The sequence below is a fragment of the Genypterus blacodes genome, unplaced genomic scaffold (assembly GCF_046128005.1).
Source record: "Genypterus blacodes isolate CSIRO-AG114 ecotype Tasmania unplaced genomic scaffold, CSIRO-AGI_Gbla_v1 ptg000027l_1, whole genome shotgun sequence".
Taxonomy (NCBI): domain Eukaryota; kingdom Metazoa; phylum Chordata; class Actinopteri; order Ophidiiformes; family Ophidiidae; genus Genypterus; species Genypterus blacodes.
In genome coordinates this window covers 3,388,281-3,402,253 of record NW_027466840.1, presented here as the reverse complement: position 1 = coordinate 3,402,253, position 13,973 = coordinate 3,388,281, and the positions used below count along the sequence as shown (strand labels likewise).

General features: G+C 41.3%; 1 protein-coding gene across 2 annotated transcripts in view; it reads right to left on the bottom strand.

Annotated features, from left to right (window-relative positions):
- Window positions 1-13,973, bottom strand: part of nrxn2b (neurexin 2b) — a 372,419-nt gene that overhangs the window by 21,290 nt on the left and 337,156 nt on the right. For both annotated transcript variants that reach the window (XM_076143906.1, XM_076143905.1), the window contains one exon: window positions 9,862-10,033. In XM_076143906.1, coding sequence (XP_076000021.1) covers window positions 9,862-10,033 — 172 coding nt within the window. The remainder of the gene's footprint in view (window positions 1-9,861; window positions 10,034-13,973) is intronic.

The window sequence follows — 13,973 nt, the reverse complement described above, 5'->3', positions numbered from 1 at the left end:
GTATTGTTACATTTACAAAAGTGCAATCGTATCATAGTTATCCGCACAATTTAGAAATGCATTAGCAGTAATAAAGCAGTAAATCCATTCAAACACAGAGCCAGCATCATTAAACAGGAGCAATGCTAAACTGAATGAACTAAGCAGAATACATTTCACTGTCAGCAATTACAGTCAACAATTGTTATTTCATAAATGAATGAGTTAAACACAGTAATAAACAAACAGAATGTCACATTTCAATGGTTGTTCAAAGGAAGACAAATTCAGGTTCCTGTTTCACACTTAAAGAGGATGATTGACAAATCACCTCCTTAAAATCCCCAGAATAGTGCTGTCAGGGAAGCATCACTGAATCAGATCTCTAAACTAAAGCGAATGATTTGAGTGATGCTGCCAGCATGCTTTTCCTCAGGCTTTTTTCTTATTCATTAATTGAGCTTCTCACTGGTACTTGGCAATTAGCGTCACTTCCTCAACATGTAAAAGAAAATTTCATTGCTTCAGCACAAACTAATTAGCTCTCACTTCACTTCAATCAACCTCTAGGTTATGCATCTCCAACTCTGCCAGTACAGGCTGAGCTGGAATTAAGGGAGCCGAGGGCTGATGGTTGTTAGGCAGGGGCTTGATGATGTCTCATGTGGTGGGAATGCCCCATGCTTAAATAGGACTAAACTCTTTTTCTAGGTTACAGGCTAAAATCACCAAGCTACACAACAACAGTCATTCACAACAAGTGGGTCAAATCCCTAGTCATTCTTGAGGAGTGACAACGTTTTAGAGGGTTCCAGGAAGAATGAGGAGCAGTAATCAGTGTCACACAGGTTCACCCAAGAATACCAAAATAGGCCTCATTTCTTCATGTACTTGTTTGGTGGATCTAACTGTGAACTGTCCTGAGCATTTCCACAAAAAGCCTGAAAAGGTCGGCAAGCTTGGTGGAAACTGCTGACTTAGGTTTGTGAGCCTGAACGGGACCAGTTCTGTGTCTGTGGAAAACGAGGCGTCTGGAAACAACAAACACAATGCTGGGGAACATTTTTTCTGCAGATGTCTAAAGATAACAACTGCAAGATTGCAGAAGAATCTTGACACAGATAACTGAGACATATATGCCATACCTTAATGAGTAGACTTTTATTTTCCTCCCCCTACTGCTCTGTTCTGCTCTGGTGCAAAATACACCTCTGCAGTACCTAGTTGGACTCCCCAGGGGTCTCTCTACCCACGCCTGCCTGTGTAATAATGTCTCACACAGGCTGAGGAGGTTGAGCCTTAAATAAACCCAAAGGGCTCTGAAAAACCAGTGATTTGAAAACCACCGGGGGTAATTAAGGGGATTTCATATCAAAAATGCCAAAGTGGCATTTGGATTTATGGATGAAATGACAAACATTTTCCAAAATACAAATGGCTGTCATTAAGTCAAAGAAATGCAAATGATCCATTACCCATTTCAAATGGCTACAAATCATCGCAACTACAAATTGGTGATCGTTTTATACTTACATATAGCCACACACTAATCTTTGATATTTGAAAGGCAGCAATTCCAGTGGACCATGCACAAAGCATTCACATTGGTGCCTTGCTGCAATCACTGAATTAATAAAGAGATGATGACGCTGGTAGGAAAGAAGGAAACCAATAGAGTGTGGGGGGGAAAGCAGATATGCAACATAAGCATGAAAGGTTGTGAACATGGTGAGGTGTGTGTGTGTGTGTGTGGGCTTCAGAGAAAACTCAAATAATAAGCGTGCAGGGAAAATAGGTGGAGGTGGTCATCCTTTGTAAGATGAATCAGTCCTTTGTGTGTGTTTGTATTCTCCTCCTACTCCTGCTTATGCATCTCCACATCTCCTCCCTTCTTTAACGTTTCCTTTTAAAGCAGTGTGTACTACAGCAAAGTGCAGTCCAAACCTAATCCAACCTGCAATCACATTTTATTGTCCAAATAACTAATAAGAGATGCACACCTAGTTGCCACTGATAGACAATATAGCCAAACTGAGTTCATTTGTATATGTTTATAATTTTACCTGAAGTTTCTTCCAAAATGTCCATCACCTTTTTAATTATTCTACACGCCACCTTCATCATTCTTTTCCTTATTTGACCCTGCTAAGCGCCAATTCTTTGATTCTCAATTCTGGGTCTTCCTTGCAGCATGACCTAATTACTTTTCCCTTCATCCTTCCTTGGGGCAGCAGCAGCTCAGTCTACAGGGGACTGGCTTGGGAACCGGAGGGTAGCCGGTATTTCCCTCATCCCTCCCTTTGTTCTATTTACCTTCACTCCCCATCATTTCTCCAAAGACCACTTACTAGCCTAGGTATCCAGTTATTACTAGGTTATTAAATGTGGCACACCGTCAACCTGACAAAGCCATCCATTATCATAGTTCATGATCGTGTTTGACATTATAAGAGAATGGAATTGGGCTTTTATACAGTTTTTAATACCCTGCATCCCACTCACTGACACAAATGCGTATTATTTCCATGGCATAGAGAAGTGAGTGGCATCAATCTCATCAACACATACACAAATAATAGCAGTGATGAAAAAGATAAACAAGTGGGTAGAAAATTGTTGATGAAAATTGTGCATGAAAAAATTGTTATAGAGGTAAAACAATAATCTGTTCAACATGTTTGTGAGTCAACTGTAGCACGGTGTCAACAAATCTAAATTCCTGTGCGACCCAATTTTGTTTGCATCTGTTTGCACTCAGATCCTTGGAGAAATAACAAACTCAAAGTGAACGAATCAAACTTTTCCCTTTTCTGCTGCTCTCCGCACTATCTGATGCCTGCTATGCATGAAAATGGGGGGATAGATTAAACAGCTGGGCTCTTCTATGCTGCCACACCACTACTATCACATCCACTCCATTCCTTAGTCTATTCCCTTTGCTTGAAATGAAAGACGATGAAACAATTCTATCGGACATGGCTCTCAATAAAATCCGATATATAAAAGGGGCTGAGATATAAACCAGTTAATCAAAACACCACTACCTTTAGTAGTTACATATTACAAACTGTATGTCGGGCATCTGGTGTATTATGATTATACTGTTTATGTAAATATCATGCTGATATTGATAATGATACTGATAATTGCTACTGATAATCGATAACACCCCAAAGTTGTCGTTACAATCGGTTAGATGTTAATGTACATTTTTGTGCAAAATTGATTATTATTGAGAGATTTCTAGTGGTTTCTCTGCTCTGTTTACTAGTATCCATCTCTGTTCATTTGGACTGTGAAACTCAATTTCTAGCTTAATCCTCCGCAAAAGGTTTCACGCAGCTGGCTTCACTGACAGACAGGGACCTCGTCTGTGTAAGAACAGTAACTACCCCCTTCCTCTTCCTCCCATTCGCCCAATACTACAGCACAACCAACTTGTAAGGTCGCTAAATCATCTGTTTACTTTGTTTTCATAGCAATTGTTTTGTATTTTCGACACATCTGAAAACAAATTGACTAAAATCCAGGACCAGTTCGGCTTGGCCCTAAATGGAAACTGAGGTCTTATATAATATCGTTATTGGCTTCTTTGCCGTTTTATCACCAGATATTGAAGCCATGAATTTGACAGTTTTCCCCTCTTGCCCATGATTTGGCGCCTAGAGCATCGTCTGGATTAATAGAAACAATGGGGCCAAACCAGACTATTAAACACAGACGTATGCTGGGGCAATGTGACTGACTGGCACCTCGGGGAGACACAGTGAAAGGTAAAGGATGGAGAGCAGACTGATGTGACATGCTGAGGGTGTAGAGTGTCTGATACTGTGTTTGGGAGAGCTGGACAATGATCAGGCACTGCTGTAATAATCCGTCATTTGACACACTCACTGAATATTTTCTCTGTCTCCTTCTGTGTGAGTACATATGTGTGTGTGCATGAATGTGTGTGAAATGAGACAGACGCCCTCCAAGGAGCCAACTGTATATCATGTAGCACCGCAGGCAACCAAGTGCCCTTGTACAGGACACCCACATCGGAAATCCATCCGCAAGAATGGAGATTACATTGGAGACGATTGGCCACTGGCCATGGCATCCAGTCTCAAAACACACACACACAGAAAAGATCTTTCTGGCTAGTGACGTTTGGATTTTCAATATTTAATTTTAGGAGGATTGCTCTCTTATCCAATGGCCATTTTTGATAACGGATGAGGAGAAGAGGTGACCTGGTCCTGCCTGTTAAACCATGCACAACAAAATGTATCTGCTTTCCTCCTAGCCTTTATAAGCCAAAGAATGCAGACAAGTTTTTAATTTGAAACTTACAGGAAAAGACAGAATTGTACCTATTCCACACCCTACCCTATCACCCTCTGTTAGTTCTCAAAATGCATTTGAAACAGATGATATTTCATTGTTCACTGCTTGATCATCCTTCCTCTTTTCAGCAATTATCAACCCGGCAAGTCATTTTCACTTTTATTCTCCATCATTCTTTTCTTCCTTTGACAGCTTCTGCACCACCTTTCATCTTGGCCATGGTGGATTTGTGTGAGGGTGGCTGCTGGAGTGATAAAGAGACAAAGAAGCCCCACTCATGCGGAAATCAAACTTGCCACTTCTCTAATTACCCAAAGCAATCTTTCCCCTGTCTTTCCCTGCCACTACTTAGCAATCTCTGTCTCCCTCTCATTATTTTCGTACCTCTCTTCTTCTCTCGCTCCATCATTCTATAGACATAGGCCAATAATTGAAGGTACCTTCCTTCTGTGCAATACTAATACACCTACTTAGTTATGACTTTTGAATTCCTATTACTGGAGCACACACCATCAGACAAAAATGCTTTCACCAGATCTTATTATCGACGACGACTCTTATTCAGATTTTTCCCAGATTGATAATCTTGTTGATAGTACTGTAGGGTGACTGCAAATAACTCTTGGCATACCCATTACTGTTTTGCTGTGAAACCACCACTGAGTCACTGTGCTGCTCCAGACTGTGCAATATAATGGGCAAATTCAAAATCCCAAAGATCAGCTCTGCATAATATCCAATCAATGTTCATAGAAAATATTTCCAAACTCTACCTATTTGTCTGTTGATGTCTGCAGGCTTCAATGACAACGGTGTAGAAATGCCTTCTATCATTTAGCCAAAGAAAAGAGGACAGCTGATCTTGTGATCTTATCCTTGCATTATCTTAACTGGGCTCTTTGTCTTCCTTGCCTATTCATGCTTGTTGGTTTTGTCTCTTTCTCTCTCTGAATGTTGAAGTTGCAGAGACAGCGATATCTATAAATGGCAGAGACATAAAGGCAGGGATAACAAAGAGTGGATGGAAGTAAAGAGCGCTGCTGAGAGCCTTTTCCTAAACCGTTTATACAGGGAGTAAGAGCTCTCCACAGCTCAGTTGGAAGAGTCTGTGCTGAGCTTGCTGGCATAGACACTCCCTCTTTCTCTGTGACTACAAGTTTCACTTATATCTACTCTCTTCCCTCCGCCGCTCCTTTCTCCAATGGTCAGACTTCACTCTCAATTGCTTGTCCACTAAATACCTGGCAGGATGAAAATAGGGAACAATGGGCCTTCTCTTTGTGCTTTACCGCTATTATGTCGCTCCTGTCTGTTTTGCTGTCTCTTTCCTCTTTGATTGTCCTCCATTGTTGTCCTTGATTTATGGTCTGTATTAAGTGGTGTGTTGGCGAGAGTTGTTGTGTCTGAGTGCATTTTAAGTACCATGCTTGAGGTAATTTGTGTGTGTGTTCGGAAATGATTCCTGGCTGTACACTGTGCAGTTTTGCAGTGCAAGGCAGTGTGCATGCGCCACATTAGAATGTACAAGCAAGTATGTACACTTCCCTGCTGTGATGCAATCCAATTTGTGCCGTGCTTATTACTCAGTAACATGCAAAGCCTCATCCATCACAGTGCTGACACCAGCTTACATCTAGCATCCACTTCCCTACTCTCTCTCTCACTTCCTATCTTCAAACCTGTCTCTTCATTCGTGTTCTCTTCCAGTCCATCATTCTCAAGCATGTTCACTGAGGTCATGTGACCAAGGTTGAAATGGAGGAAGCACCATGGATGATTAGAAACAAAATGTTGTGTGCAGTGTAGTGAATCACTTAATGAAATTCAATATTTGTTTGATTTTTCACTCATTGGTGGCCTTGGGCTTTTTGAGGAGCACAGCATGCCATTGGACTTAATACTGAGCGTTTGAAAGTCTTCAAACACAAAATGTTGAAAACAAAAACTGTTTATATCGATCATCTGTGCTTTTAATTGACCATCGGCTCAACTTTTTACCCAAGCTTTTAATCAATCTGTGAGATGAAACAGCAAAGAGGCTGTGTGAGGCTGTTCCAACAGTGTGAGTACTGGACAGGAGTAAGCCTTTCTGTAGAGGTCACCAATCTAAAAGCAGAACAGCCATCCATTGAGAATTTTGATGAGGATCTCCTGCTCCAGCTTCAGTCGGAGCTCTGTTCCTGGTTGGCCAGCACTCAGCCCAGCTGTGCAAACCTAGCTCGGTAGCCCCTAACACACCATCCAAAACACCCAAAGCAGTCAGTCTACTCACGCAACCCTGAAAATAATCATCCAGTTTATCTCTGTTCTACCTGACTTGTTGTATTTCTGACTGTGCTTGTATTTCTTAACCTTCTCTTGTTATTGTGGTCATGGTTAAAACAACCAACAAACGGAAAGTGACAGTTTGGTAGTCTTTAGAATCAAATATTTCCAACGATGTTTAGGTCAGGCCGTGACTTTTTCTCCTGTATAGCTTGTTGGTAATCAAATTTGGCAGTCAGTTGCACTTTGCAATAGAGTGATATTGGTTCCCCTCCCTTATCTCTCCCCTGCTGTCCAACCCTCCATCCATGCATTAACCCCTAACATACAGACATCCTCTCTCTAATTCTATTCAGTTGAAGAGCAGTCAGAAGCTGAGCGACAGTGACAGGGTCGTAGATCAGGGAGCACTGCAATGAAGTCCAAATGCCAAGTGTTGTATTATCACACAGAAAAGGAATGATTTTTTCCCCAAAGCACTCTCCGTTGAATATTTTGATTTACTGTAACTCAGAGCCTGAAGTAACGACTCAAAGACCTTCTGACCTCAACTCATGCATGGAAACATCATGCACACAAACGCACACTCCCAAATGACTACAAACATTACATTTTGGGACATCAGGAGATGTGTTCCTTTTCACCAAATGTGTCTGACCTATGATGACCATGTTTGCTGTCGACATCCTGTCTATCCGAATCACCAACTCTCAACCAGGTTGCTGTTGATAACCCAGTAAGCTGGAGAACCTCGACTTTAAAGTGATACTAACAGTGTTTTCATGTGACCTAGGACAGCGGCATTGTTTTCATTTGTAAGTTGGAGCACTCAGTAGATTCTTGTGTTCACTAACCATGTCCATAACCATTTGAAAGGACGCTTAGGGACCTTGTGCTGGTACTTAAACATTGTAAAAAAAAATGATGGTAATGAACACCACAATAAATGCTGAACAAATCTTGTGAAGTCCCCGATAGCTATGAGTATCTCTGCAACATTCTCTCAGCTTCTCAAGATAAAATGGAAAAGGAAAAGACTTGCTTAGACAATGGTGAACATATTTGTATCTAACTGATCAAAGCTTTCAGAGGCTTTTCAGCATGTTTAGCTTGCATGGATCCATAATGGTCCATTCACAGTTCCATAGACGTGGTAAGTAAAAAAAAAAACCCCAAAAACACGTAAATTCTCCCACTTGCAAAAAACAAAACAAGTAAAAAATTCATGGGACCTAATTTTTAAAAAAATTGTAGAATCCGTATCACTTTCAGAGATCATTCTCATGTGAAAGAACACAAATGCATAATGCGTTTCTTACCCCTCAAGTCCCAGACTTAGGCCATGCGTAAACGTGTGTATGTGTGTGTTTTTGTCAGATGACTGAGTTTCATCTTTGCCTTTATCACTGCAGTCCCTCTCCTTCCTCCTCTGGGAAGTTTTACATTTCCCGGGCCACAGTCTGTGACAAGAGAAGTCCCATGTGCTTTGTATGCATGATGCATTAGACAGGGCTCAAAACTGCAAGGGCATCCCAACAAGACTGCCTAATGTGGGACAAGACAATACCTCTGGGGAAGGCGATTTCAAAGGAAGCTGCACTTTCTTGTTTTGTTAAAAGAATGATGCAAGTATAATGAAGTATTTGGTCTCCTTTAGAGGATCATGTTGAAGTTCTCAAAATCTTCAATCTTGGTCTGAATCATTCAATCATTCATTGAAGGAGCTCCAACTGCCTCTTTTAGGAAACCTCTGTCATCACTCCCTCAAACTCCCACTTCATCTCATCTCCACTCTTTATGTCTCAGCCTCATTGAGAGTTTTGTTTTCACACATACATCTCTCTTTCCCAAGACACAGCATTGCCAGACAACGATGACTGGAGCCTACAAAGCAAACACCTGTGCCTTCAAAGCAGGTGTCCAAAAATAGATTGTCTACCTCAAATAGACAAACAAAAGGCAACCAATGCAGCCCATACTTCCTTCCCCTGCTTCCATACCCAGACACTCTTAAGCCACTGAATGCACAAGGACAAACTAAGCTCAACAAGAAAACTAACAACCGGCCACAAAATATCTCTTTATCAGCAGAATCCTCTATCAGCAGAGGAAAAGTAATGAAATGTTTGACTGATGAAGACAGCAACATCATCGAGAAAGGCAGAAGGCAAGAGGAAGCATACAAAATGGATCCTGAATTAATGTTCCTGATAAAAAAACAACACAGATTTGGATGATGACACTCGCCATCGTTGACAGGCTGCTTTGCTGTTATGTGCTTCACTGTTATCATTATTGTCAGTTGAAAGTTTCTTTTCAGAGCATATGCTGTTGCGGAAAGGGCTGTATTTCCAATCATTATAACATCTGAAAATAGTGAAGTGTCACGGGGTGCTTCCTACTCTGGCTGTGATGCATGCCCCCTAAGTCCAGCCTTGCTGTGCTGATAGATGAGTGGGGAACTGCGCTTTTCTCAATGCCAATACAAAGCCACAAAATATGGGATCACTGCTGTGACAGAGAATGTCACAGTCCCATTACTCAGTATGTCAAAGAGTAAATATCAGGGCCACATTAGCACTTGTCCTGCTGGTTAGAACAATACAAAAACCTGGACCGCATTTTAGGGAAATGTAATGCACTGATTTCAGCAGGGATGGAGATTTACAAGGTGGACAGCAGAAAAAGTAAACTGTACTACTTTCTTCAATTTGTCAGCATGACAATTAATATCTAACATTGCCATGCATAAGAGCTGGCTTGTGACAGTTTCAGTTTAGTATTTACCATACACAAACTCATGACAGGAAGACCATTTTTCTTCCTTTGAACAACCATGTTAAAAGAAAATGAGCAGAGGGGGAAATACGTTGGAGAGAGATCAGAGCTTCTGGCCAAAAACAACCTCATAATTCAGGCTGATATAGAATACAATGATAATCATTAAACATTAACCAGGAGATGTTGCATATTGTCGGTACTGACTCATGCCAGGAGCTAGAGTGGTCCACTATCACTAGAGACAATTGGATCCTGGTAGATGGGCGATTTCTTACCTTTTGGTCTTAAATTTCACTTAATCACCTAGAATAATCTATGTATGCTGTAAATCATGATAAATATATACATCTCTACACACTAAAAATCCAGTTTTGCAGAATATTTTTTGAAAACTCCATCTTCCTCTCTCTACTGTATTTACCCAGCTGATCTCAGTGAGATCTTTGCTGAACCCACCAGTGGCTGCTCCCTCCCCCCTCATTTCCAGGCAAAGGCGCCTGTTCCTACCTGTTGGGAAGCGTTCGATGACAGGCTGGTTGTCCACCTGTAGTGTGGCGTTGCCACCACTGCGTGTGAATCGCACCACATGGTACTTGCCGTCGCTCACCATTACCGCACTCTCCTCGATGATAATGTCATCTGTTCCCACGTTGAAAATCACGCCGATCTTTCCCCGTTCCTAAAGATAAAAGACATGAAGAGGAGAATGAAGAGACAGAGAACATTTCAAGAGCTCTTCATTTCAGGGCAACAACTTCTTATATGTGAAAATATAAATGTGAAATGCATTAAAAGTAGGGACCCCCTCCACCACCACCACTCTCCAAACTTAAATCTATTATTGGTGACAGCCGCTTACTGCTTTGAGTTTATTACAGTCAACCAACAACCCCACTTTATCTCCCACTAACCCCTTCCTCTTCTGTGGTATTTTCCATGTCCCCGTAGAACGAGGCCAAGGAAAATCATTTACACAGTCTGCTAGAGACAGATAAAACTAGGGTGAGAGAGGCCGCAGGACAGACAGAGCACACACAGTAACATTAGAGACAAACTGCCGGTCCTACAGTAAATCTTGTTGTGTTCTACACACCCGTGAGATCCCACAGCAGTTACAGCCATTCACAGCACTCTGTTGGTAAGAACACTTTCTGGTTGTCACTAAAGGTCAAGCTTTTTGTGAGGGAGGTGGTGGTGGGGGAGGGTGGGTCACAGATTGCAGACTGCTTTCTGCCCACTACAACCATACTTCCAAAACAAATTCTTCAGTTCCATTAACCCATCTATGCACATTTGTTTTTCTTTCTACATAACAAAATATTCAGAAGTGAATGTGTGGCTTTCTTTCAAATGGAAATCACGTCTCTTCAGGTTAGAAACTCATTATCTCGCCTTCCTCTGGATTCACAAATGAACCATCCGCAGTCAATGTACCCAGAGAAATGGAGCAGAAATATGCCTGCCCAGTTCAAGAATTTGCTGATGCCAGTCATTTGGTTTGATGAATAGATGGATGGATGGATCTGTAGTGCTGTGGGTGGTGGAAATGCAAACCATTCATCAGCTTCTTTCTCATTTCCCCAATAAAGATCAATCACAGCCAGTACCTACTCCAGGTGCTGCTTTAGCTTGACATAGCAGTATAAATATACATATTTGCAGTGTTGCATTATCATACAAATGTCCAATGAATGCTACTGAATGGCGAGTGAAAGGTAATCATTTTTTACCTCTACAGAAACACGCATATCTGACACCACACATGACTAGAAATATGATGTCAGGCAAGTTAATATTTCAAATGAGCAGCTTTGGTAAGACAGCCCATAGCCATGCAAAGTGGTACCTGACAGACAACCATAGTATATTTGCATCTCGCCTTAGAGAATATTTGTATATGTATGAGGCTAATCAGGTTGTCAACTTATACTCGAAATGCAAGTGTGAGGAGGTTATGGCATCTTCTACATAGAGAACACTAATCTTCCACTCAAAAAAACTGCAGCATTATGTAAGAGGAAAGTGCGTGTTGCATAACATGAAGACTTCTTGCAGGCTAAATTGCATGCTGTCCTTTCATACAGTATAACTCAGGATCTGTGACATCAGGGGCAAAAGAACGATGGCCAGCAGTCATTTTGAATCATAGTTTGTGGTGGAAATAACACAAGGGCTCATATTCAAAGGGGAAATGCAGACAGAGCCAATATGTGTTGTTCTAAATTGGGTGGCAGTGACTTTGCAAAGATGATATGCTTGAATTCATTCAATGCACCTTCTTTTCATTCCTCCTGCACTGAAAACAACGAGTGACTGCTCTGACAAAGAGCAAAGAAATATTGCAGATCAAAGCAAGATTTATATAAATGACAGAGAGACAAAACATTTGTTTTATTTAAGAATTCTGCTTCAAACACAATCAGTTGTCAAGTAGCAGCGATGTTCAGTTTCTGGCCCAGGCTCATCACATGAATTTACAGCATATATGCATGTGATCACACCAGAATATAAACATAGAACTAGAGTGAAGAGAGAGATACGTAGCCAGGAAGCACATTTCCCTGTGCTTTGCTTCCCTCAGAGATACACTGATTTGGTTCCAACTTGATACTGATCTATGCCAGAGAGGCGATGAATAGTGTTGATGAATGGTGTCCTTCAGCACAGTGACCATCAGGTTAAAATGTGGGCATGTGGACAAAATGCATAAGGCGATGAGGAACCTGTGACTTTAGCTGATGTTTACTGACAGGTTGTACAGATTTTTCATTTATATATTCAGGGGGGAGAGAAGCAAAGACAGAGAGAAGGCATAGACCAAAACCATAAAGAGAACCAGGCTGTGTAATGATCATGTTAATTAAGACAAAGGAATGACAAAGACCAACAGCAGCTAGCCACAGCCAACAAAGGTTATGGTGAAATGGCATTATGATGTTATCACAGAGATTTAGATGACATCAGTGTTGTTAGTTCAATGATGTCGTGGGTACATTTTTTCCAGGATGCAACATACAACGGTGCAGGCAGCTTTGGATGCATCATGGGCTGTGGTGAGAGAAAAAAAAGAAAAAGGGGGGCAAGGCAGGGAGAGAAAGAAAAAAGAAAAGCAAAAAGAGACAAAATCCTACCAAAACACCTATCCCAGCCCCAACCCATCAGTCACACAACCCCCTGCTGGCCCGTCTGCAATAAAGAAACACTTGAGTGTTTCCAGTCATTAGTCTGGCAGAGCCTGTAGATCTGTAAAGTAGGAAAGAAATGGTTGTGATTTGTGATAGAACTTATCAGTGTGCCCCCTCTCTTAGTGTTTTTGATTTTTTCATGTTTAAGAAAAAACATTGTGTCCTTCAGCCATTGTCAGAGAGGGAGGGCTGAGGGATTTCATCTGCAAAAGCAGTCACTGTCTAACAGGCAGACATGTGAAACTGATCATTTCTTTTTACACAGTGTTTAGATGACATGAGTGGAGTGGAGTTCCAAATATGGCAATATGATGGGAAGGTTGAAACTGTGTTCTCCAACAGGTGGACATAGTGTTAAAGTTACCAGACCAGTAATTGTATAACCTGGGGCAGAAAAAAAACGTGGCTGAGATTGCAGTGTGGGTTCCTACATCTACACATTTGTCTACCTCTCTACCTCTGTGTACATTTCAAAAAGTCTTGATTTAGAGAAGTGGACCCTGTGTATAACACACACTTCAATCACTGTGCATTCAAACAAGTATGATCGCACACAAATACAGGTATCATCACACACACACACACGCACTTCAATCACGGCACATTCAAATATATTATCACGCACACACTATAAAATCACTGCACATTCACCTAGGCATTATCACATGTAGTTATATGTGTGCATTTTGACTTGTGTGTGAGTGTGTGTGTGTGTGTGTGTGTGTGTACGCGCGCGCGCTTTCAACAGTATCTGTGTGCACGTTCACTAGTGTATATGCGGGAGGTTTGTCATTTGTGTGAGGTGCATTTATAGGTGCATATGTGATTTCACTACTGCGTGTGTGAATGTAACATGGATTTTGTCCTAAACAACGCTCCATATTTTCATGTAACTTTCATGGCCACACTGTCACTGTGTGTATCAAATTCTGTGGTGGGGTTTTTCAGCAAGTTTCTGAACTTCTGACAATGAGAACAAACTTTCCCTCTCTGTTAATGCATGACTGTTTGTGTGTATTGCTTTGCATGCCTTTTTTGTACCTTTGTATAATACCAGTGGGAGTTCCTATAGCACACCCAGCCGTTCATGGAGAGGGAATCTCTCCTGGAATTGCCTCTCCCGAGGTTTTGGCCTTTTTTCCTTATACACTAAGGTTTTTCTTTCTTTTCCTAGAGAGCTTTGGGCAGACTGGGGGATTTTCATGATGTTGTGGGTCTGTAAAGCCCTTTGAGACATTGTATGTGATATTGGGCTATACAAATAAAATTGACTTGACAAGTTTTGGGAAGAGAATGACGAAAAAAACTTATGACATTAATTGGTGAATATGAGAGCAAATTCACCACAACTATATGGATAGAAGGCCATAGAATCCGGTTCCCAAATAGATCTCTGGCTTTCTTTCTATTTCTATTTTTCTACAATGAATTTTA